Source organism: Bufo gargarizans, chromosome 10 (assembly GCF_014858855.1).
Source record: "Bufo gargarizans isolate SCDJY-AF-19 chromosome 10, ASM1485885v1, whole genome shotgun sequence".
NCBI lineage: Eukaryota > Metazoa > Chordata > Amphibia > Anura > Bufonidae > Bufo > Bufo gargarizans.
Genome location: NC_058089.1, coordinates 6,743,288 through 6,770,733, shown reverse-complemented (window position 1 = coordinate 6,770,733; position 27,446 = coordinate 6,743,288). Strand labels below are relative to the sequence as shown.

The following is a 27,446-nucleotide window of genomic DNA, read 5'->3' as shown; positions in this document are numbered from 1 at the left end:
TGAAGTTACTCCGAGTGCATTCTGTTTCTGTATGTCCGTATTTCCGTTACGCAAAAAAATTGAACATGTCCTATTATTGTCCGCATTACAGACAAGGATAGTACTGCTCTATTAGGGGCCAGTGGTTCCATTCCGCAAAATACGGAATGCACACGGACGCCATCCGTATTTTTTGTGGACCGCAAAATACATACGGTTGTGTGCATGAGCCCTTATGGCTATATACCATCGATAGGTTTGGGAAACGCAGTGTAGGATGCACAAATGACCTGTGAAGAAATCATAAATAGACCTTTGATGATGTCATGAAGCTCCTCCCATGAGGAACGAGTGGAATCTTTTGCAATGAGTTCAGCATAAAACATAGGACCAGTGTCCGCACTAAGCAAACCTAGGCAAGTGACGGAGCTTCAGCGACCCATGGCAATATGAGTAAACATGGTCTACTGTGTTGCCCATATACACCTGGCGCCGTCCCTCCTAAAAATGATACATTGTTACACTTTTAAACACAGTAAACCACTTTGTTGCTTTGTTTATATCATTCTTGGCTCCGTGTACAATAGGTCCATGTTCTTTTCCCATATTCTTGGCAGTGATGAGAGCCTCAGAGATGATGAGATCAGGACAGGAACTCTCACGGGAGCAAATGGTGCCACATTGCTATTTGTCTCCTGGGATTATTTATCATTTCTTGCCAGTGACTCTTTCCTATGCCAGTCTGATCTGACCCCAGATAACACGAGCCTATTGCACGACTAGGTCCTCCGGATTCCTGACTCAGCAACTCCATCTTCATGCTGACTTCTCCTAGGAGTTCTGGTGGCACCTCAAACATGATCATCTCATTCCAGACGGGATTGATTTTTTGTTTTGCCTTTTTGCTTTGTTTCCTCTTGAGCCTTTGTGCCTGATGCCAGAGGATGACCTTGAAGAACAGATCTACCAGGGAGACACAGGGAAGGGTCAGAAGGCTGTGACTTATGTGTATGCCCCAGCCACAGATCGCCTGGAGCTTTATTACAGTTGACACTTTTGTTTGATGTTTGCTTAGTGACTTGTAAATCTTCAGAAGTAAAGTGCACATGAAAGATGCAGGTCACGTACCTTTGCCCACGAGGTCGTTGTTCTGATCGGAGTGGATATTCCGGGCTTTGATTAGCACCACGATGAGGCGATTGGCCGCTGGGAGATAACTCATGGACATGAGGACTTCTCCAGACGAGTCTGCATCCTGAGGATAATAATATACACAATAATCACTTCACTGTTTTTGTCCTAAATCTGACCATTTTCTCCAATCACATCTAGAGCTGCATTCAGAATTCTGCCAGCTGAATTTAAAAATTGTCAGTGGTTTATCTACACTCCATTTCCAGAAATGTGGCCAAACAGGTCAGCTTTGTGTACTGTATGATTGTATATTATTTGGGCACTGTATGAATGTATTATTATTTGGGCACTGTATGATTGTATATTATATGGGCACTGTATGATTGTATATTACAAACCGGATTCCCAAAAAGTTGGGACACTATACAAATCGTGAATAAAAACTGAATGCAATGATGTGGAGGCGCCAACTTCTAATATTTTATTCAGAATAGAACATAAATCACGGAACAAAAGTTTAAACTGAGAAAATGTACCATTTTAAGGGAAAAATATGTTGAATCAGAATTTCATGGTGTCAACAAATCCCCAAAAAGTTGGGACAAGGCCATTTTCACCGCTGTGTGGCATCTCCCCTTCTTCTTACAACACTCAGACGTCTGGGGACCGAGGAGACCAGTTTCTCAAGTTTAGAAATAGGAATGCTCTCCCATTCTTGTCTAATACAGGCCTCTAACTGTTCCACCGTCTTGGGCCTTCTTTGTTGCACCTTCCTCTTTATGATGCGCCAAATGTTCTCTATAGGTGAAAGATCTGGACTGCAGACCGGCCATTTCAGTACCCGGATCCTTCTCCTACGCAGCCATGATGTTGTGATTGATGCAGAATGTGGTCTGGCATTATCTTGTTGAGAAATGCAGGGTCTTCCCTGAAAGAGATGACGTCTGGATAGGAGCATATGTTGTTCTAGAACCTGAATATATTTTTCTGCATTGATGGTGCCTTTCCAGACATGCAAGCTGCCCATGCCACACGCACTCATGCCACCCCATACCATCAGAGATGCAGGCTTCTGAACTGAGCGTTGATAACAACTCGGGTTGTCCTTGTCCTCTTTGGTCCGGATGACATGGCGTCCCAGATTTCCAAAAAGAACTTCGAATCGTGACTCGTCTGACCACAGAACAGTCTTCCATTTTGCCACACTCCATTTTAAATGATCCCGGCCCAGTGAAAACGCCTGAGCTTGTGGATCTTGCTTAGAAATGGCTTCTTCTTTGCACTGTAGAGTTTCAGCTGGCAACGGCGGATGGCGCGGTGGATTGTGGTCACTGACAATGGTTTCTGGAAGTATTCCTGAGCCCATTCTGTGATTTCCTTTACAGTAGCATTCCTGTTTGTGGTGCAGTGTCGTTTAAGGGCCCGGAGATCACGGGCATCCAGTATGGTTTTACGGCCTTGACCCTTACGCACAGAGATTGTTCCCGATTCTCTGAATCTTCGGATGATGTTCTGCACAGTTGATGATGATAGATGCAAAGTCTTTGCAATGTTTCGCTGGGTAACACCTTTCTGATATTGCTCCACTATCTTTCTGCCAACATTGTGGGAATTGGTGATCCTCTGCCCATCTTGGCTTCTGAGAGACACTGCCACTCTGAGAAGCTCTTTTTATACCCAATCATGTTGCCAATTGACCTAATTAGTGTTAATTGCTCTTCCAGCTCTTCGTTATGCTCAAATTTACTTTTTCCAGCCTCTTATTGCTACTTGTCCCAACTTTTTGGGGATTTGTTGACACCGTGAAAATTTTAATCAACGTATTTTTCCTTTAAAATGATACATTTACTCGGATTAAACGTTTGATCTGTCATCTACGTTCTATTACAAATAAAATATTGACATTTGCCATCTCCACATCATTGCATTCAGTTTTTATTCACAACTTCTTTAGGGTCCCAACTTTTTGGGAATCCGGTTTGTATATTATTTGAGCACTGTATGACTGTATATTATTTGGGCACTGTATGATTGTATTATTTGAGCACTGTATGACTATTATTATTTGGGCACTGTATGATTGTATTATTTGCGCTCTGATTGTATATTATTTGGGAACTGTAAACCTCACCATGGATGTCCTAAAAATCAAAACCACCTACTGGTTCATATTGTCCTACCCTCCATCCTGGGAGACGGCATTCTGTCCCTTGTCTCGCACAGGTGACAACTTAATAGCTAAATATAATTTATAATTTTTGTTTACGAGCAGGTACCAGACGCCCCCCCCCCCAAACAGCAAATTCATCTTGAACCTGATATAAATGGAAATAAGCGGCTGTACATAATGCAGGTGCGCAGAACTGATCTGGACATTTCTCCTTATCTACTTTCCATGAATTCCCTGACACCAGGAGGATATTAAGGTGAGGGGGAGCGTATGAGCTGTGCTAAAAATAGCAGCAGGGCGTCTTCTCCCCCTCCCCGCTGCACCAGTAATGATCGGCACCGAAGGACCACTCCAGGATATCTGCTGTGACGCAGGCAGACATCTGTGAACTAGGACACGTATTCAGGATCCAGCGCTCGCCATGTGCCGCTCGGCTGAAGTGACTCATTATCTGCTGCATCGTTGATTATAAATCTTATTCATAGATTTCAGGTTTTACGCTTTAATCCGATCTGCTGACGTCTTTCGCCTTAGGTACTTTCACACTTGCGTTGCTGGATTCGGCAATCTGTATGCAAACGGAAACCATTTGTAGACAGATCCGTATGCGGATCCATCTCACAAATGCATTGCAATGCCGGATCCGTCTGTCCGGTGTCATCCGGAAAAACGGATCCGGTATTATTTTGTTTTACATTTTTAAAGGGGTCTGCGCATGCGCACACCGGAAGACCGGATCCGTCAATGCGGCAATTTTAATGCCCGATCCGGCACTATGGAAAAAAAATGCCGGATCCGGCATTCCGGCAAGTGTTCCAGAATTCTGTCCGGAGAAAATACCGCAGCATGCTTAGTAATGAGATTTGTGAAATTGATTTACGTTTTCAAACTAGTATCTGCTCGTAGTCAGAAGGGCAGGTTATGCTACTCTATATATAATGGGGATTAACATTTACTCCCCCCATTCGTAAGCCGATTGCTAGAACAGGGACCCCGGACCCACAGTCCTCAGTGTAGAGGAGTTGTATGTTGCAATGGCCAAGCATGCTCACAGCGTCCTCCATAAAAGTCTATGTGATATGTGGAAATAGCTGAGCGCGCTCACTACATCTTCACCCTTTTAGGTGCCAATTCACTGGAGGGTCAGACCTGGTGCACCCACCATATTTCCCTCATGTCTTGATGTCACTGCTTTCCATAGTCATAGTTAGGTTAAGGTAGATCCAAATCATGATGATGATCCTGTCTTGCAACATTGGGAGAAGAGCAAAGCAGGTAAGTGCTCGTCATTTGGGTCAGGCCAACAAGTTTGCTAAGAATATTAAAGGGAGGCCCCACCGCTGATTTACCATGACCAGATACCAAGCCTGTAGCATCTTTTTAGTGTATCCTCCTAAATAGTGTTGGAAACCAAGAACAAGCTGCTGTTGATGGATCTGGTATTTATATTATTTTTAATATTTCTATTTTTTAGAGCTTTGAGGGGTACAGTTTGGTTTTCTGAGACTTTATTTTACTTATCGGTGGGGGTCCGACAGCCATGACTCCTGTGAGCGCCGCGGCCTTCTCTCTGCTTTCCCCAGGCGACGCGTTCATCAGTCACATGACCTAAGTGCGTCTCAGTCCCATTGAAATCAATGGGGCTGAGCTGCAGTACCAATCACAGCCACTAATGTATGGTGCTGCGAGTAGAACCATTGCCTTCTCAAAATAGCTGATTGGGGAGGGGGGCCCGGATGCCCCCTACTGATCAGATATTGATGACCTATCAGATAACCCCACCCCACATTCTGTGACATCACCAGTCTATGTCAGATAACCCCACCCCACATTCTGTGACAACACCATTCTGTCAGATGACCCCACCCCACATTCTATGACATCACCAGTCTATGTCAGATAACCCCACCCCACATTCTGTGACATCACCAGTCTATGTCAGATAACCCCACCCCACATTCTGTGACATCACCAGTCTATGTCAGATAACCCCACCCCACATTCTGTGACATCACCATTCTATGTCAGATAACCCCACCCCACATTCTGTGACATCACCGGTCTTTCTCAGATAACCCCATCCTTCATTCTGTGATATCATTAGTCGTTAACCCTCTGTGTACTAGTTTAAATCAGGCGATACATTCTCATTTCACTGTAGGCTGCAAAATGAGATTCGTTTTTTGGACCACTCTGCAGCGTTTTGTCCACTAGGGGTCAGCACATGAGAAAACGGCAATATTGCATATTTATACATGAAAGACATATCTATTACTTTCTCCACCTTTTCTGGTGCCCTGAGGTCCACCCATCTTGCTGTGCCAAATGGAATGCCAACGTGAGCCAGGCTCAGGGTGATTTCTCCAGCCACCTGATGTCGAGAGAAGCGGTCGCAGTTCCTCAGGGTGAGGGTCAGCGTGGCCTCCGCTCTGTCCTCCTCCTTCAAAGGGAACAGCAGAGCTTCTTCCCACACCGTGTGGGCCTTTCTCTTTATAAGTGCTGTTTGTGCCTCCGTCTGGCCATGATGAGTATTTAGTGTGCCCAGGACGTAGCAGTGACTCCCACCATCCTCCTCTCCTGGAAGCACTGCTCCTACAACTGCAATATATCAACATTGTGTATGTTTAGTTTTTTTTCCCAAAACTTGCATCAAAATAATGGATGTTTTTCAAAAATATTCACACCCTGCAAATGATCACTCACCTTCCATTACTCATGCTCCAAGAAGATCAGATATTGTTTGTCAAAAAATGAATTTCCACTCCTTCACCCTGCAGTGCCCATGCCCCATGTATGACCCAAACCAGACAGTTATGTCCTGTTCTGGGTGGGGTTTATTTAAGGCCCCACCCATTTTCAGCCCAGGACAAGCCAAATTTACTGGGATTGTTGGCAACTATGCACCCCAGTGTTCCCTCCATGTTACAGGTAGGTATTGGGACCTGCAAAGCAGTTCTATAGTGAGAGTGGACCCTAGCAAACAGCTCGCCATATCTTAGCTTCCTGAATTCTTGTGACTGTGAAATATAGGTTAAGGTAAAGCTGATTGTGGTTGACTTGTGAGTGTGAGAAGATGCTTGTGCTTGGCTTGTGAGTGTGAGAAGATGCTTGTGCTTGGCTTGTGAGTGTGAGAAGATGCTTGTGAGCATGAGAAGATGCTCAGGATTGGCTTGTGAGTGTGAGAAGATGCTCGTGATTAGCTTGTGAGTGTAAGGAGATGCTCAGGATTGGCTTGAGAGCGTGAGAAGATGCTTGTGCTTGGCTTGTGAGTGTGAGGAGATGCTCGGGATTGGCTTGTGAGCATGAGAAGATGCTTGTGCTTGGCTTGTGATTGTGAGGAGATGCTCGGGATTGGCTTGAGATCGTGAGAAGATGCTTGTGAGTGTGAGAAGATGCTCGTGATTGGCTTGAAAGGGTGAGAAGATGCTCGTGATTGGCATGAGAGTGTGAGAAGATGCTTGTGATTGGCTTGTGAGTGTGAGGAGATGCTTGTGATTTGCTTGTAGTGTGAGAAGATGCCTGCAATTGCCTTGTGAGATAGAGAAGATGCTCATGATTGGCTTGTAAATATGAGAAGATGCTTGTAATTTGGTTGTGAATGTGAGAAGATGCTTGTGAGCGTGAGAAGATGATTAGTGATTGGGTTGTGAGTGTGAGAAGATGCTCGTGATTGGGTTGTGAGTGTGAGAAGATGCTCGTGATTGGCTTGTGAGCGTGAGAAGATGCTTGTGATTGGCTTGTGAGTGTGAGAAGATGCTTGTGATTGGCTTGTGAGTGTGAGAAGATGCTCGTGATTGGCTTGTGAGTGTGAGAAGATACTCGTGATTGGCTTGTGAGAAGATGCTTGTGATTGGCTGACAGCTATGTTGTTTTTTTTCCTAGGTCATGCATTTAAGAATCAGTCTCATATAGGCTGATCTTAAACAGGTTTTCCAGGGTAAGAAAACCATGGCTGCTTTCTTCCAGAAAACAATGCCACACCTGTCCACAGGCTGTGTATGGTATTACAGCTCTCCCAATTCTTTTATTGGACTTGAGCTGCAATACTAGACACGACCTATGGACAGGTTGGCCGCTGTTTTTGGGGGAAAAAAGCAGCCATGTTTTTCTAATAATTGACACCTTGTCTGATGTGCCATATCTTCTGCCATAAACCTTCATCATGGAGTGTGACTTCCTTCTAGATACAGCTCTGAGGATGAATAATCACTCTCCTGCGGGTCTCACACTAAATACTGATATGTGAAATCTTAGGGCCCTCATACACATTAGTGTATTGTTGGCTGAACCCCCCAAGAACTGCAGGTTTGGCTGAACATCTAATGTGTTAGGGGAGAGCAGGATTGGGCAGAATGAATACTTTTGCCTGATCCTTTTGTTTTCACGGGAGATAAGAAGTGTTTGGGGGCAGCTTTCTCCTCACTGCTCATGGAATACACATCCGTGTTCTGCAGAGCTGACCGTGTGCGGAGGAGTCGGGGGAGATCTCTGTCGGCCTCAGGATCCTCAGACGCTGCTCTCCTACTTCTCATTTACATATAACTGATGGCGCGATTTCCATATAATGACATATTTACCTTCAAGGAAGGACACACATAACTCTGCCGCTTGCCGGTCATACCCCAGGGAGTAGCTGCAGTTTTGGTGCATGATGTAAAGAAGAGGTTGTCTTCTCAGGGTCCTCACCAGCAGGAGAGAGATTTGGTATCTGGTCTGGAAATGATAACGAGTTAATGGTTACGTAGATAATAAATATTGACACATTTGTAACATGAGGTTTCATATGGAACCAATACACCTCTGTGCAAGAGCAAACCCATAAAAAACAGGGGTACCCCATCTGCACACAATCTGTTAAAACTACAGTCGCTGAGGGGGGGGGGGGGGGGTGACCTGCCGTGGTGCTGCCAAGACGTGATTCAGAGAGCTCTCTGACTTATCTTGACAATCCTTGGCCATCGGCGGTTATAAGAGCTACGGAACGGTCCAGTCAATCAGTACTAGCTAGAACACGCTGTTTCATCTGTCTTGGACCGCCTGGAACAATTGCGAACTGGAGATCTGCCTCTTTTACAACTGAGGCCTATGCGGCCTAGAAGCCTAGGGGCCGCCTGCTCTGAATCTCCCGGCAGCCCCAAGACCGTAACATTTTCTGAACCAGGAGCTGATGGACCAGGTAAGAGACGTGCTCCTTACTGCGCTGTGTTTAAAGGCCCAGAATTTATGCCGAGCTTCATTCAGTTCTGTCGGTTCCTGGTCACCGACCTGCCCCATGGAACACCGGGCAGACCTACTCGGTGAAACATCGTGAGTGCTGCATCTGCCCCCGTAACTGGCGTTTCCACTAACTACAAATATCGCCATCCTAGGTGTACAACTCACCAGAGGGCCTGACATCCTGGTTAGTACTATACCGGAGCCTCTCTGGTGGATCTGGTCCCGCGGCCCGCTCTGTGAACTGCTGTATAGGTTACTGGTTCCTCTTTACCCCATTGAAAACGATTCTCCGCATAACTTAAAAGGATATGACTTCTTGCCCCTCTCCTATGTAAGGGCACTGCTCCAATTTTTCTGGATTGTTCTAACGATCTAATTAGCTGCCATTGTTTTTGGGGTGCGCCATCACCAGCTTCAGGACCCTGTCCTAATTTTTTCTGTGGCTATAATACAATATAATATCCACTCTCCGAGTACTTACTAAGTGTCCCCGATGTAAATAGCATACGAGGCACCAAGGAGTCCCAACACCTCTAAAGCCTTCTCCCTCGTAACAAAATGGTTAAAATTGGGCAAGCTGTCTCTAAAGACTCTAATAACACCCAAAAATCCACTGTCTCATGAGGAGAAATGAACAAATACATGACAAAGGAAAATTCCAACTCTGCCATTCAGAAAATGTCTACCCCATCTAAAGACTCTTCCACTATCTCCTTTGGCAAATGTTGATACTGGAGAGGAATCGGATAGTGAAATGGATGTTCCTTCCCATCAAGATTCTCTTCCAAAGCTTTAGACCCCCTTTTTAAGGACTTACAAGATATAAAGCAAGATGTGAAGTTATAAAGCAAGATGTGAAGTTATAGTACAGCTGTCATGGCTAATCTGTTGTCCTGCCAAAATTACCACAATGCGGCCTTTGAAGCTATTAAAGATCAGGAGAACAGAAGTCATAGAAACAACTTGCGAATAAAAGATCTTCCAGAATCTGTTATACCAACAGCCCTTCACTCAGCAGTTCTGCAAATCTTCCGCCTCATCCTAGGGGACTCCTATGCAGATGATGTTATAATAGAACGAGTCCATAGAGCACAACGGAGGAAGCCTAAAGATTCTGAACCATCACGGGATGGTGAAGGAAGAGATTCTGCGTCTTACTAGAAGATCTACCCAGATTGAGTTTGAGGGCACCCAAGTACATATTTACAAGGACTTATCTCCACAAACATTACAAAAGAGAAGAGCCCTCAAGCCATTAACAGAAGCTCTTAGATCTAAGGGCATCCAATACAGCTGGAAATTCCCATTAGGACTCATGTTCACATGCAGTAATAAAAGATTCCTGGTCCGGTCAGTCACAGACCTCCCAGATGGATATATGGCCTTGGATCTACCAGACCTCCAGATTCCTGATTGGGCAGAGGTGAAGGACCTGGCAAATTTACCACATCTTCAACCACCTTCCCCATGGGAAGAAGTTACACACGGTTGCTCTGCGAAATCCAGGAGGAAGGGAGGAAAGCATCAGTTCAGATAACACCTGAACTGACATGTTGGTAAAAGGGACATTTCTCCACCTACCAGTACTTTGATACTAGATGGTACTGTAACCTTTATGGATACCTATAGACACTATCTGTTTCCACCTTCGCCTTTACTTTACTTCTGTCTATATTCCATTCTGCTCTCTTGCAAACTGACCTCCCTCCAAGAGATCTTCTTATTCCTTTTAAGAGTAGACCCGAGATTGCCTTCCCTCCATGAACACATGCTACCTGTCTTATTCTCACACTGTATCCCAGTGCCAACTTGACTTCTTCCCCTATACATGCCCACTTCAAACTGGGGCACAAAGTTTAGACACTTCCAAATGTCCTTCTTCTCTTTGCTCCTTCCTTTCATTTCCTGCCCTTTGTCTCTATACACGTGAAGACCTTCTGGTGTCCAACCCGGCCCATAACTCTCCACTATATAGGCTCTTCCACTATCTCTAAATTTCCGCTACTCTCTTGTAGCACTATCATTTTCCTTCTTTACAAACCATCCTTATTTTTTTTCACCCTTTATTCTTTCTTTATGCTTCTATTAGTCCATGATTAGTTGGGTCTCTACAGCCATGACATCTGTAATACCGCTGTCACCGGCTGTATCTCTTTATGGTACTCTTATAAAGCCCCCGATTCACCTTAAGCGTTGCACTATATACTTTGAGCCATATTGTTACCAGAGGTCCTTGGGGTGGGAGAGAGGGAGGGAGGGAGGAAGGAAAGGTTGAAGTGTGGGAACAAAACAGAAATAACATCAGCTAATGGCTCTTTCTCCTAAATATTTCAATGACACGCCTTAATATTCTATCCTACAATGTGAGAGGCCTAAATTCTCCATCCAAGAGAGGTCAGGTGATTTATTTTCTTAAAAAGAACAAAGCAGATATCTGTGTGATATAGGAAACGCACTTTAGGAAAACGAACCTTCCCACTATGAACAGACTTCATTTTTCCACATGGTATCACGCTGGCTCGGACAGTGGCTAGCTGATAGGGTGTAAGTATAGGAATTAGCAAACGTATCTCCTTTTCTGTGGTTGATAAATGTGTGGACACAGAGGGCCGCCATCTCTTTATTAAAGGAAAACTAGGTAACTCTATGTTCACAATAGGGAATCTCTATGCTCCCAATAAGGATCAAATTCCTTGGCTCATCAAGGTCTTGAAGAAATTATTACGCTTTTCAGAAGGGACATTAGTTTTGGGTGGTGATCTCGATGTGGCTTTAAACCCACTTATAGACACGTCTAATGGAAAATCGGCCCATCGATTCAGGACCTTAGTAAAATTAAAACAGCTACTTTACTCCTTACAATTAGCTGACTCGTGGCGCACACATTATTCGGCCCGACACAATTCCTATGGATAGATTATATATTCATCCCCATTAATCATATAACTATTAAAACACAAGTTCTTTTAGATCACTCACTATTGGAACTAATTTACACATTACCCTCGTCCCCACCTCCTTCTAGATGTTGGAGATTAAATGACCTTCTACTAAAATCCCCCCCAAAACCCCCCAAAAATTAAGCGACACCTAGAGGAATTCTTTAAAATAAACGATAATGGGGAGGTCTCACTGCAGACGCTCTGGGAGGCGCACAAGTCGCATATCAGAGGGGAATTCATATCTCTCTGTGCATATGTACATAAAGAAAAGACTAAGAAAATATCAGACTTAGGGCTCGTTCACACGACCGTGTGAAGCCCGTGCTGTGGACAGCAAATTGCGGTCCGCAATGCACGGGGCACCTTCCCTGCGGCAGGCGCATTGGGATCGCAGACCCATTCACTTGAATGGGTCCACGATCCCTCCGTTCCGCAAAAAGATAGAGCATGTTCTATCTTTTTGCGGTGCGGAGGCACGGGACAGAATCCCAGAAAGCACTCCGTAGTGTTCCGTTCCGCATCTCCGGATTTGCGGACCCATTGAAATAATTAGGTCCGCATCCGTGATGCGGAATGACAACGGAACGGGTGCCCTTGTATTGCGGATCCGCAAATGCGGTCCGCAATACGGGAACGGGACATCAACGGTCGTGTGAACGAGCCCTTACAGCAGAAAATCTCACAACAGGAGTGTCTGCGCAGGAAATCCCTATTAGCCTTCGCATCTAGCAGATTTAACGTCCCTCCGAGACGAGCTCAAAAATATTCTCAGCCAAAGCTTACCTTTATGCGAAATACTGTATAAACATTACGCACATGGCGACAAGCCGACTAGCTTTATGTTGGCTCAGATTAAAAATAGGAAAAACAAATAATTTATCGCAAGTCTTAAAAGCTCCTCGGGCAACTTACTACACAAAACAGAGGATGCACGCTTCTACACACAGTTGTATAATTTACAAAAATTTCCAGGATCTGTCGACCCCTAAGATTAAAAAGCACTTGTTAGATAATTTCCTCTCCTCACTGTCTCTCCCCAAATTAACTGAGGCTCAAACCCAAAAGCTCTGCTCCACTATATCCATTCAAGAAATTAAGGAAGCGATAGATACTACACCTAAAAATAAATGTCCTGGCCCAGATGGACTATCTCCATTCTATTATGATACCTGTTAGCAGATGTTGCTTCCATACCTTAGTAAGTTGTATAATGCAGCGCTAGCTTGTATCCCCTTTCATAAGCAAACTTTAATCTCTATTATCCATAAGAAAGGGAAGGACCCAACTTTATGTGGTAATTATCGGCCCATCTCCTTGCTTAACGTGGACCTTAAACTGTTTGCAAAAATATTGGCCCATAGATTACAAACTACCCTTCCCTCTCTTATTTCCCTAGATCAAGTTGGATTTGTGCCTGGCAGGGAGGGTAAGGACAACATTTATAGAGTAATACAACTTATCACATGTGCTAAAATATCAGAAAAAACGCTAATATTGCTAAGTACAGACGCCGAAAAGGCTTTCGACCGGGTAGACTGGTTGCATCTATGGTCTTCTAGAGCAGCTTCCGGTATTCTACTCGCTTTTATCGAAGCTATTTTCTCCATGTACAAAGACCCTACTGCTAGAGCAATGGTGAATGATGTGCTGTCGCCCGTGTTCCCTATTTCTAATGGCACTCGACAGGGTCGTCCATGATCTCCTCTGCTCTTTGTGATAATTATGGAGACCTTGTTGCAGAAAATAGGACTCGATAACCGCATATTGGTAGGGAGCACAAGGCCGCAGCATACGCTGATGATCTATTGCTGATGTTGACTGATCCTTCCACCTCACTTCCAATAATAGAGCTCTTAGTCAATGATTTCGGTGCAGTATCTAACTTCAAGGTAAAGATGAGTAAGTCTCAAGTTTTGAACATATCCCTCCCTAAGCGCCAGTCATCCTTACTATCTAACAAATCGCCATTTGACTGGTCCCAATCCTCCATAAAATTTCTAGGGATAAAGATCTCTTCTGAGACTGCTCAACTATATAAAAATAATGTCCTACCCCTGCTTCAGGAGATATCCAAAATCTTAGCGTCCTGGCCAACACCGTATATTTCTTGGTTTGGTCGAAAAAATTGAGCAAAATGTCTCATATGGCCAATCTACTACAAGCTCTACCCATACATATTCCCAACATCTTTTACTCCAAGCTGACCAGGATCTTCTCTAGATACATATGGAACCGAGCATTAAATACTCCACACTTCAACTCCCCCCAAAATAGGGGAGAATTGATTTACCTGCCCCACAAGCACACGTCCGAGCTGTCCATCTGAATAGGCTAGTGGATTGGGTTAGGAAGCCCCCACATAAGCTATGGGTCCCTATCGAGGAGGATATTTGGTGTTATCTGCTGAGATACATTGTATTCTCTAATCAAATCATCTCAGCATCATGTGCAATACAGAACCCATTTATATCTGAAACCAGAAGAATATCGACTATGAAGGATCTCCGAGAATTGTGCTCCCCTTTCCCTTCCCCACTACTGCAAGTGAGAGATATAATATTCAGTGCGGATATTGATTACAGCAACACCATACCTAAAGAGAATAAACTCAATCACTCCACCATTGACGCTTTAATAACAGATGGCACAACCCCCGCTCTGGCATCACTCGCTGAACAAATGCTTTGCCCATCCACTAATATACAACACATTTATTTCATCCTTTAAACAACTAATACAGACGGGAAACCTACATAGATCGGTAACAACATTTGAAACTCTCTTCACCCAACTTAAAACACCTAAAAAAAAGTGGGTTATTAACTTCCACAGCTAATAACATAGTACATTTATTCATCAAAGCTTGGGAAAGGGATCTCAATAAAACATTCTCGGAAGAGGTTTTACACAAGCTCTTTCTTGCCCCTAAACAGTCCTCGAAATGCATTAGAATGCAAGAGAGCGGCTATAAAATACTGACTATATGGCATCTAACCCCAGGGTTGCTAAACAAATATGACTCTAGATAGAACCCCTGCTGCTGGAGATGCGGTCAACAGTTGGGCACATACTTCCACTTATGGTGGACATTCCAACTCACTGTCCCATATTGGTCGTCTGTTATATCCAAGATTAATCTGATTATGGGGTTGAACTTCTCTTTACTACCAGACACCTATTCCCAGACAAGATTCCCAAACACTGACTGAGGTTAAGAAGACACCTCTTAGCAGCCGCTAGGATAATGCTCCATACACAATGGAAATCGGATTCTCCGCCAACACTTAGACAGTGGATAGAGAAAGTTGACTCCTTGTACCGCCTAGAAGAGCTAGCTGGGAGACCAGGTCACATTTCAGACTACCTGGTCCCCCTGGGCGAAATACAGACACTTCTTTATTTAGCAAGTTATTCTGTAAGACACCATGGCATGCGGAACGTTTGCATGTACATATCTTACTCCTTCTCTCTCACTTGGCCTTTATACCTCTCCTCTGAACCTTATAGAGAAGCGATGAAATAAATGACCCTTGCAAAAAAGGACAATCATTTGATGGGCTCTTTCCTCCCCGCTTCTTTCGCTGGTTCATTTTTGCATTGGCAGCTCATCTTTTTAGGATAAATCTACACTTATATTTAGTGAGATTACTTTGTTGTTCATCTCTGATATTTGTTACAGAGTGACCTGGTGACTTATACTATTTTGCGATAAGATTTTGAAGCCCTCTGTACCTATTGATCTGCAGCTATCATCTGCCTTGTAAGAAGGTCTGTATTGATGTTTATGTTTCTTATAATACAATAATAATAATAATTTTGAAAATAAAAAAATTAATAAATACAATCGCTGAGACTTCAACTGTGACCTACTTAACAGATCCATCTGAATATTCAGAATACCTTGAATGTGGATGGCTGCCCACGGTTTGACCTTCCACTGCCCAAGTCAAATTTTTACTGTATCGACTGTACCGTGGATCAGAGCGAGTCCTGCGCCAATGGTGGAAATACTATCTGTTTGCTCCACCACTGACTGATTCTTGAGCCTGCCCTAAATGAAGAGCTAGATATATTGCTCCCCGGTCTCTGATATTGGATCACAGATACACCGCCTTTCCTGAGCTCAAAGAATGTGGAAGTGTACTTCCCGACCAGAGTTATTGGAATGGCCAGAAAAATCTACTTTGTTCAGTATTTCTTGGACGAAGCCATCAATACTGGTCTTCCCGAGTTTCTGGCTGGATCACCACAAGACGAACCAGACTTGATAAACATTGGTTTCTTCTTGAAACAATGCTGGTTTGCAATGTACACTAATGCCCATGGTACCGCTTCTGTCTGAGAGGTCAGGAAAGTATCAGTTTGTAGACACAGCGGCTGCCTGGCCTGATCTGATAGCGATCTTGATTAGCGACAGGAGTGGTGGTTGCACGGGAGGAGGGGGGGGGGGGGGCAGAAGAAAAAAACATGTCTACCTAGTGGGTGTGCACTCCTTTATAGGGGGATTAATTAGTCTGATTTACTAATGATTTATCTTCTGTCCTAGACGGGAGGAGCAAGACATTAACCCTTTGTGTTGTGCGGCCTGAAGGATGATAGGGAAAGATGGTTATATATACTATAGATGTGAGATAGATAGATAGATAGATAGATAGATAGATAGATATGAGAAAGGAAGGATAGATAGATATGAGAAAGGAAGGATAGATAGATAGATATGAACAGATAAACACAACCAGGTAATTTTGGTCACAAATAAATAAGTAATAGGAGTAACCAAATAATTCAAAATAAATTAAATAACTAGTATGGGTGACCTGATTAAGACTTAACGTTTAATAAATATACATTACAATAGGCCCATATCCATTGATAGAAATGCAAAACAAGATAACTCGAATAGCTCAGCATGACCAGGAGAGAGGGTAGTGTATAGACTTAAAGGGGTTAAAGGACACAACACCGGGTCTCTTACCCTAAGGCCCCTTTCACACGGGCGAGTATTCCGCGCGGATGCGATGCGTGAGTTGAACGCATTGCACCCGCACTGAATCCGGACCCATTGATTTCTATGGGGCTGTTCACATGAGCGGTGATTTTCACGCATCACTTTTGCGCTGCGTGAAAATCGCAGCATGCTCCTCTTTGTGCGTTATTCACGCAACGCAGGCCCCATAGAAGTGAATGGGGTTGCGTGAAAATCGCAAGCATCCGCAAGCAAGTGCGGATGCGGTGCGATTTTCACTCACGGTTGCTAGGAGACGATCAGGCTGGGGACCCGATCATTATTATTTTTCCTTATAACATGGTTATAAGGGAAAATAATAGCATTCTGAATACAGAATGCATAGTACAATAGTGCTGGAGGGGTTAAAAAAAATTAAAAATAATTTAACTCACCTTGGTCCACTTGCTCGCGCAGCCGGCATCTCCTTCTGTCTTGATCTTAGCTCTGTGTAGCAACAAGGACCTTTGGTGACGTCACAGTCATCACATGATCCATCACATGATCTTTTACCATGGTGATGGATCATGTGATGACCGGAGTGACGTCACCACAGGTCCTGGTACTGCACACAGCTAAGATGAAGACAGAAGAGATGCCGGCTGCGCGAGCAAGTGGACTAAGGTGAGTTAAATAAAAAAAAATTTTAACCCCTCCAGCGCTATTGTACTATGCATTCTGTATTCAGAATGCTATTATTTTCCCTTATAACCATGTTATAAGGGAAAATAATACAATCTACAAAACACCGATCCCAAGCCCGAACTTCAGTGAAGAAGTTCGGGTTTGGGTACCAAACACGCGCGATTTTTCTCACGCGAGTGCAAAACGCATTACAATGTTTTGCACTCGCGCAGAAAAATCGCGGGCGTTCCCGCAACGCACCCGCACATTTTCCCGCAACGGCTGTGTGAAAGTGGCCTAAGAGTCCCTACAGCTCTCTCCAAAATGTGTCTTCCTATACGGCCCTGGTGGTCCCTTTGGAATACGGCGATGACGGCCCAGCTTCGTCAAAGGGATGAAATAAAGAGAAAATAAACACTCACACCAACTCCACAGAGCGTTCCAACGTGTTTCAGTGGCACTGTGGTGGCGATATAGTGCCAAGAAAGCCCTAGTGCCAATGTGGTCCTGGTGCCAAAAATCGCCCTACTATGGGCTACAAATACAATCAGCAGTTCTATGATAACATTGTCGCCAGCAGATGTATAGTGACAAAAGGAGCGGTGATCAATCGCTCAGTTATACTCATCTGTCCATGTAGAGGTGGGACATGGGTCAGAGATGTGGCATCGCGTCCAGTGTATGGCGGCAGCGATGTAGGTATCTGTGCAGCCGAATTTAAAGGCCGCGCCAGATCGCTATCAGTCCGCCCCGTCCCAACACATGGCGCGTCACATGGGCCGGTCATGTGATTCATCACATGATTGGAACGATCGTCGGAGACAGCGAAGCCAGCTGGGAGGTTACAACACGTCCTACTGACGCGCTAGGTGGGCGGAATCAGCAACGGGAGGGATGGGAAGGCAAAATGGGCTAAACACGCCTCCCCGGCCGCCTCGTTATGATCGAAATAGACAAAGAAACCTTTTACCACTGGACAGACAATGCTTGTCCATAGTTAATGGGGTTTAGAGAAACCTCTTATCAGCAGATTCTAGGTCCATATACTTGATGAGACTTGATCCGTAAACGGAGCTCTCATTTAGAAGCGAGAAGGTAGTAACGATATGTAAATGAAGTACTGAACCATAAACCAACAGGTGGTGAATTACTAGGATCCCAGTACCATAAGATAAGAGTATATATCGTCTATTCGATACAAAGAACAATACAACAGTCCTCCCTGTAGAGATGCACTAATCCAGACGTACTACACTCACAGCTAGTGATAATGCTAATCACAGGCGGCAAACTTTTAGTAAAAAATGCACCAAAATAATGAATTACAGACCATGAGCTGAAAGATCATATGAGTCAAAGATAAATATCACAAATATATATAATAATAATAATTCAACAGCTTGGAATCACATGTAAACAAGATAGAGATGCTGACAAAGGTTAGAGGTCCGAATATGGGACAAAAGATGGTGAGATGACAATCCCTGGTCAGATATAGCAGCCAAATAGAATTGCTCATTTAGGCCCTTAGGATACTCAGCTTGTAATTCAAATATCCAGCACGATTCTCTCTGTAGTATCTTCCTGTCCCATTCTCCACCTCTTTTGGATGGATACCCATGAACCTCAATTTGGAGTGATCACCGCCATGTGTAATTTCAACATGTTTGGCTATGGGGGCATCCCTATTGTGTCTCACATCACCCAAGTGTCCGAAATTCACGAATGACCTTGCCTATATACTCAAGACCACATTCACAGGTTGCCCTGTAGATGACGCCTTTTGTACGACAGTTTATAAAGCGTCTAAGTGGCTGTGTAGCCTGCTCGCATATCACCCGGGGACGCCTCTTTACCAGCGATGTTACTGGAAAAACGTATGAGATTAGACGCTTTATAAACTGTCGTACAAAAGGCGTCATCTACAGGGCAACCTGTGAATGTGGTCTTGAGTATATAGGCAAGACCATTCGTGAATTTCGGAAACCGATTGGGGAACACTTGGCTGGACGCGATGCCACCTCTCTGACCCATGTCCCACCTCTACATGGACAGATGAGTATAACTGAGCGATTGATCACCGCTCCTTTTGTCACTATACATCTGCTGGTGACAATGTTATCGTAGAAATGCTGATTGTATTTGTAGCCCATAGTAGGGCGATTTTTGGCACCAGGACCACATTGGCACTAGGGCTTTCTTGGCACTATATCGCCACCACAGTGCCACTGAAACGCGTTGGAACGCTCTGTGGAGTTGGAGTGTTTATTTTCTCTTTATTTCATCCCTTTGACGAAGCTGGGCCGTCATCGCCGTATTCCAAAGGGACCACCAGGGCCGTATAGGAAGACACATTTTGGAGAGAGCTGTAGGGACTCTTAGGGTAAGAGACCCGGTGTTGTGTCCTTTAACCCTTATAAGTCTATACACTACCCTCTCTCCAGGTCCTGCAGAGCTATTTGAGTTATCTTGTTTTGCATTTCTATCAGTTGTTATGGGCCTATTGTAATGTATATTTATTAAACGTTTTGCCTCACAAGTCTATTGGGGAATCCAACATTGAATGCTGCTCCTTAGATCTCGGTCATTGCCAGGAGATTTCCATATACTTTCCTGCAAGTCTGAAGCCACACGCATAGCTTAGGGGCCATCAGTAAGGAACATTTATACAGTAGGTTTTACAGTCATTTATATTTTTGCCTACCTTTTTTTGTTGCTATTTTGTTGTACTTTTCCCAATTTAGGTGCATCTTTTTAATTTTGCAGATGACACAATATGTGGAATTGCCCTTTAAGGGTTTGCTATTGCAATGAAGACGCTTTGGCAGCTGAAGTATTATCATTTTGTTAGCAAGTACCTGCAAGTGCTATCGATCTCATGAGGGCTCTTGAGAGTAAGAGCACAACAACTCGGAAATGTGCTGTAGACCCACACACCAGCCGTGAATCTGCAGCAGGAAAGTCGCCTTTTCTCCCCAAAAACATCTCTGTCAAACACTTGCATTATTTTTCCGCTTTTTGTCACAATTTTTGCAGTAATAAAAAAATATTGGAAATCATCAACAAGCTGCTGTTGATGGATCTGCTCTTATAATATGCATCTCTTTAGTACTCTGGTCACTTCTGGTCTTGATGTAAGTTTGATTGATGTTAGCTCATTAGCGATATGAGTGTTTTTACCAGTTTTTTCTTTTACCAGCAGTAAGGTCAGAAATTCAAAAACACCTGGGTACTAATGTACTTTCTTTATGACATAGCCAAATAGACTGGCATTAAACACAAATCTACTCTTGTCCTGGAAGCTTGGCATATACATAGGCGTGCCATGTGATGTGTCATATGACAACATGTATGTGACTGGGTGACGTCGCCCATGCTGTAGCATTTTATGAGAGCACCCTGCACTGATCAGCCAATTCATTTTTATTTTTTCAAAAATAAAATTCTGTTTTCTGCAGCCACCACTAGGGGGAGCTCAGTACATGCAGATTTATACTCCTTTCAAGGCACTACCTGTGTAAGCTCCCTCTAGTGGTCGCTGCAGGCAGGCAGACTTTTATAATTTAAAGAGGCTCTATCAGCACGATCGACCCTGTTAAACCAGACATACTGCCTGGTAGGGCTAATCATGCTGAATAAAACGATACCTTTCTTTTGTCTGTATGCTAAATAACTGCAGAAATATCAGCATTTTATTCATATGCATTCAAATGTTGGAGCACCAGGAGGCGGGGCTGTGTCCTTGCATGTACATATCATATACACTATGTACTATAGCTTCACCACACTGAGATCTGCTCAGAAAGCCAATCTAGATATTACTGCTTTATCCACAAGCACAATATATGATTCTAAAAACACCAGTGATATGTGTCAGCTTATAAGTATAGAAAAGACATACTTCTCTATGTGGTAAATTTATAGCTTGGAGGTAAGTGCTTGGTTTTATATATCGTTCAAGTCCCAGGAGAGACTAACATAAACTTTTTTTACTGTTATTTCTTTTCTCTTTTATTTAACCCATAATAAAAGCCTATACTATAAAAATAATATATATAACAATAAAAGCTGTCACTACATTGTGAATTGGTTTTTTCTTTCCTTAGAAACCTAAAACCTATTACCGGTTTATTCACAGGCACAATATATGATTATAAAGAAATCAGTAATTTGTATTAGCTTTCTAAGTCTAAAAACACTATTCTCAATATAAGGGGTCATGCACACGAATGTTTTTTGCGTTCAGTATACTGGCCGTTTTTTTAGTTCAGTAGGCGTTACTTATACTGAACCACTCATTTCAATGGGTCAGCAAAAAAAAACTGAAGTATCTCTGTGTGCATTCCATTTCCATATTTCCGTTCTGTTCAAAGATAGAACATGTCCTATTTTTGCCCTCAAATCACGTTCCGTGGCTCCATTCAAATCAAGGGGTCCTAAAAAAAAACAACAGAACACATACGGAAAGTACTCCGTATGTCTTCTGTATCAGATCCGTTTTTGCGGAACCATCTATTGGAAATTTTATGCCCATTTCAATTTTTTCTATGTAATTACTGTATATGCCATACGGAAAAACGGAACGGAAAAATTGAACTGACCCGGAAACACTAGTGAAACAAAAAGTGGATCTGTTAAAAATAGCCCGCAAAACACTGAAAAAGCCATACGGTCGTGTGCATGAGCCCTAAGGATATAGACTTTTATTATGGGTTAAGTGTGGAAGAATAGAATATCTGAAGAAAAAAATCTCTGTCCCTCCCAAGATTCAAACCTGGAAGCCCTACCTGCAAAACCAAACACTTATCACAAGGCTATAGCATAACCACATTGAGAGAAGTTTGTATTTTCTATACTTATAAGCTATCACATATTACTGGTGTCTTTATAATCATATATTGTGCTTGTGGATAAAGCAGTGATATGTAGATCAGCTTTCTGAGCGTTCTGAGTGTGGTGAAGCTATAGTACATAGTGTATATGATATGTAGATGCTAGGACACAGCTCTGCCCTCAGCATGCTGATGTCTTGACCTGTCAATCAAGTCATCACACCTCTATGAATGTAGATGGAAAATTAATCAGCGCTGATTATGGGACCTGCACACGAAGTGATGTTCATATTTGGTACAGTGTAATCTAGCTCCCATAGGACCTGCGTGCATGATTAGTGGTGAGCGAATTGAAGTGGAATTCCATCCGAATTTCAGGGAAAATTTGATTCACCACAAAGCCGAATTTCCTCGTGCTTCGTGGTAACTAATTAATTTTCCCTGAAATGGGGTAAAAAAAATAATCATACCCCATCCATTTGAGCGCCAAGAGCCTGCCACCGCCATCTTGATTTAAGTTCCTGCGTGAAATCCCGTGCTCAGTGACGTATGACGTCACCACGCCGGCTGATGTGATGACGTCATCATGGGCCGCGGGAGATTTTGCGGTGGATTTTCAATCAAGATGGCGGTGGCGGCGGGCTCTTGGCGCTCAAATAGATGAGGGTAAGTATGATTTTATGAATTTATTTTTTTATTACAGACTTAAATATTAAAGTCAGCTATGAACTCAGCATCTGAGGGGTACAACGACGGGGAGCTGCGCAATCACCGTTCCCTATCATTGCACCCGCTACTTACAAAGAAATGCACTTCGTGATGACAAAGTAATTCATCACAAAGCAAATTTTTGGGGTAAAATTTGGCGGAGCAGCCGAATCGAATTTTCCATAACTTTGCTCAACACTATGCATGATATAACATACGTACGTGCGCCCCACACATAGAGAACTTCTTCTACATTGTATTTTTATTCTGATCTGAGACCCGGCTTACAGTGTGGTCTATCGCCTGTGTTCCCTAGTACTTTGCATGGTAATTACAAACTGTTTCACTGAAAACAGGTTATTCCAGCTTATCCTTAAGACACCTACATCTCCTCAGGGATCCGGAAGCTCTCAAGTCTAGGAACAGGTGACACAAGCGCCTGCTGGCAATGTGGCTCCAGGCTGCCGGTGCTACAAGTACATCCCTGGACGTCTGCCAAGGAGTCCTCAGCTAGCCGTTCTGTAGATTCTAGATATGTGGCCGGGGCAGAAAACGGAATCCTTGCCCCAGCTGACGGAAAACCTATGAATTTCCCAGTCCTATGTCAATGAAAGGGTTGTACCCATCTCAGTTATTGATGGCATATCCACTGGGACCCCTGCTATATCCTGAATGGGGCCCCAGAAATGAAGGAGATCATACCTTACACATGCACAGCATGCTCTCCATTCACTGCTATAGGAGTTCCAAAAATACGCTCGAGTGACCGTGTTCTGCTATTTTCGGAAGCCCCATAGTGGTGAATGCAGAGCGCACGGCGCATGCACGGCCGCCTCTCCATTCACTGCTATAGGACCGCCTGAAATAACTGAGCTCAGCTAATTTTGGAACTTCCATAGCTCATACTCGGCCGCATTAGCATTACTTTGTGGGGCCCATCCTGGAGATAGCGACGGGTCCCAGACCTTTCTGACGTTGGTGGCCTATCCTAACGATATATATACCATTAACATCTGAGATGGGAACACCCCTTTAAGCGTCATCATTGTAAAACAATGTATCCAACATAGAATTTCAGTATCTGCCCTTTTCCCCAAGATCTTTGCTTGCTGCCATTGAATGGAATTGTTAAAATTCAGTAGCTGAAAACCGCTCCTAATCCTACAGTGTCAGAGTCTGTTACAAAGTATCAGTTTAGGTAGAAGTTGTTTTCTTCTGTATTTAATACATTGTAACACTACAGATGAGCAAGTTTTCAGCCACGGAAAGGGGTTATCATCATAAAATGACACCTCTAAATAATGATGATGATGATAATCATGAATAATATCAGTGTCCCTGCTCCAGTACCTGAGTACAAACCTCCTGAGATAGTTTCCACAGGTTTGTTGTTGTCTTCTTTCTGCTCGTTTTGGGCGACCTTCAAAGCTTGGTCTTTGCAATTAATGATCTCCGGGGACGTTTGCGCAGTAGAAATGATGTGAAGAAAGCGAAGCTTCGCCTGAGGCTGAACCGGCTCCGTGCATCTGTAGACATTCATCTAATGGTAGAAGTGGAAGAAAGGGGGATGAAAGACGGAAGTAAGAGGAAGATCAAGAGCAAAGCCACTGAAGGGTATCATACAAAATGTGATGATTAGCGAGATCTGATACAATGTAGGTTAATGCAAAGTTTTCAAACTTGTTGTAACTTTACAGGGGTATTCCCATATAAGAATATAACGGCACAGAGCCAGGATATAATGGGGCTCCACAGATACTGAGAAAGAAGGGGTTCCAGGGCTAGGATATCTGTCCCGTCATCTTAGGGATTGGCCCCCACACACTGAAATACTGGAGAATATTCTAGTGATATGCCATAATAGTCATACAGGGGAATACCCCTTTAAATAATCCAGTCTTCCCCAGCTAGCTGAGTTGGTTGTATTGGCTTCATCTTGCTACATGGTATGTACATAAAATAGAGGGGGCTCTACTTCACAAGGCTAAATGGTTCTGGTGCCCCCTAATCCCATGGTTGACCCTTCTCCTCTTCCGTTCTTCACCCCAACCCTTCTAGGAAGGAAGGTTGGCAATACCCTATGGTGAAATTAGAAGTTTACTAAATATATGTTGTGGGCAAGACCCATGTTTCACCAAAATCACTGTGTAAAATGTAAAAAAAGTTTATAATTTTTGTGTAAAAAATACAAAAATGAGTCTTTATTACACCAGATTTCTGCTGCAAATAGAATAATTAATTCCCCCACTGAGTTCAATGCAATTTGGGTACAATTGGATGCAGTGAGCTCCCTCTAGTGGTGGCCGCAGGCAGACAGAATAGATCGCTATGAGAAAGATAGATAGATAATAGATAATAGATAGATAGATAGATAATAGATAGATAATATATAGATAGATAGATAATAGATAGATAGATAATAGATAGATAGATAATAGATAGATAATAGATAGATAGATATGAGATAATAGATAGATAGATAGATAGATATAAGATAGATAATAGATAGATAGATAGATAATAGATAGATAATAGATAGATAGATATGAGATAGATAATAGATAGATATGAGATAGATAATAGATAGATAGATAGATAATAGATAGATAATAGATAGATAGATATGAGATAGATAATAGATAGATATGAGATAGATAGATAATAGATAGATATGAGATAGATAATAGATAGATAGATATGAGATAGATAGATGCGTAAACAGGTTGATAAATATACCCAATGTGCAGAATCTATCATACGGCGTGTGCACCACTAATAAATCTGATAAGTCTAAGACAGAAATAATAAATCCCCCCCCCCCCCCCATGTCTGCAAGTGACATTTCGGGATTCGGGATCGCCCAGGCAGATATGGCGTCCGTCACCCGGGGAGACCCCTGCACTCGCGTTGACTCTCTGAATGCATTTACACATTTGGCGCTGTCGTTGCTTGGTAACAGTGCCGTCTCTGTAGAATTTCTGAAAAGTGTAAATGTGTCGATCTGAGTTTTACAGAACAGTCGGCAGCGAAACGCGTCCTCCTGGGATCACGTTACATATGAAAGTTTCCAGAAGACTTTTCTTTGCAATGTGAAGTTTTTCAGGCGCATGATGCACATGTATAATGTATCCAGATTTATAGGAGGAGAAGCCAAGAATGTCCTCCTGTGTAATCAACTGCTGCAAGTCAGCGAAGTACTGCAAACTCCCTGGAATCACTGACTACAAAGCTATTATCTATCTCCTATCTATCTATCTATCTATCTATCTATCTCATATCTATCTATCTATCTATCTATCTATCTATCTCATATCTATCTATTATCTGTCTCTATATATCTCATATCTATCTATCTATCTATCTATCTCATATCTATCTCCTATCTATCTATCTATCTATCTATCTATCTATCTATCTATCTATCTATCTCATATCTATCTATCTATCATCTGTCTCTATATATCTCATATCTATCTATCTATCTATCTATCTATCTATTATCTATCACTATCTTTCTCATATCTATCTATCTATCTATCTATCTATTATCTATCACTATCTTTCTCATATCTATCTATCTATCTATCTATCTATCTATCTATCTATCTATCCCATATCTATCTATCTATCTATCTATCTATCTATTATCTATCACTATCTTTCTCATATCTATCTATCTATCTATCTAATATCTATCTATCTATCTATCCAACTAATATCTATCCCATATCTATCTATCTATCTATCTCTTCAGTCTCTCTCTTTATATGACTGCTGCGCTCCCATAGAAGTGAATGGAGCGGTGGTTACTCATCATACGCTCTCCTGCTGCAGTCACACATGGGGTTCAGGGGCCCCATTCTTATGATTGTAGAGGGTCCCAGCGGTGATGAATGTTGTTCCTCGGCCCATCCCTTTATCCCTTGTTCTATGCGGTGGATTTGGAGCTCTGTGTCAGAGAATCTGAGGTCTGGCAATTGAGAAATATCAAGTAACTAAAATCTGAAATATAATAAGATCTGACATTCTGACTGTATCCTAAAAGTCTGCTCTGGGGGTCTGCAGGCGGGGCCCCCGGATATTGAGGACAATAGGCTTACATAGGGTCCCATATCACTCCTATCATCTCAATGGAGAGTGAGTGATTGCATGACCAAATACTTGCTGACCACCGGGGACGGAGACCCTCGCGATCATTGAGGGTCCTAGTGGCCAGACCGCCAAGCAAATATACTGTTACCATATAGCATCATCAAAGATGTTCTGAAGCAGCTGATGCAATTTCTAACATATCACCATAGGACAGCACTGGGACCAGAACATGTGAATTAACCCCTTCTGTATCACAGCAGCCTCTGCTATATCATACATATCCTGAGATGAGACAAGGTTATCAGATCCATCTATCTCATATCTATCTATTTCTATCATATAGAAAGCAGTGTGGGTTCAGATCTTAGTCTAACACAGGTAAGTCCTGTGACACAATGACACTTACCACTTGCCCAGGCTGGAGCACACTGGCCATGGTCACAGGTGTGCCATCCCCACTGTCAGGTGGCAGCTTCCTTTTATGAATATATTTGCAAAGACACATCAGTCCGCACAGAGCGATGAAGCCAGTCAGAGTGCCCAGGGTGGCCCCCATGGCCACTAGAGGAGCTATCATGATGGCACTTCTCGGGTGCCCGAGGTGGGTGTCAGTGTGGCATGGTCACTGCTTGGCACAGCTCTGCTGCCAGCTCCAGTCTGAGCAGCCGTCTTCCTAGTTCTTGGAGTGCCGAGGCTGGAATGTGATGGGCGACAGCTTCTCTCAATGAGCGGGGATGAGGGGC

General features: G+C 43.2%; 1 protein-coding gene across 1 annotated transcript; it reads right to left on the bottom strand.

Annotated features, from left to right (window-relative positions):
• Positions 1–109: 109 nt before the first annotated feature.
• On the bottom strand, positions 110–27,446 carry SYT13 (synaptotagmin 13). Its single transcript, XM_044270445.1, has 7 exons — positions 27,110–27,446; positions 23,962–24,151; positions 18,928–18,938; positions 7,861–7,996; positions 5,568–5,881; positions 1,108–1,234; positions 110–942 (listed from the first exon to the last, which is right to left on the bottom strand). Exons 1-7 carry the CDS (start codon positions 27,278–27,280, stop codon positions 638–640), a joined length of 1,254 nt encoding a protein of 417 aa, XP_044126380.1. The 5' UTR covers positions 27,281–27,446; the 3' UTR covers positions 110–637.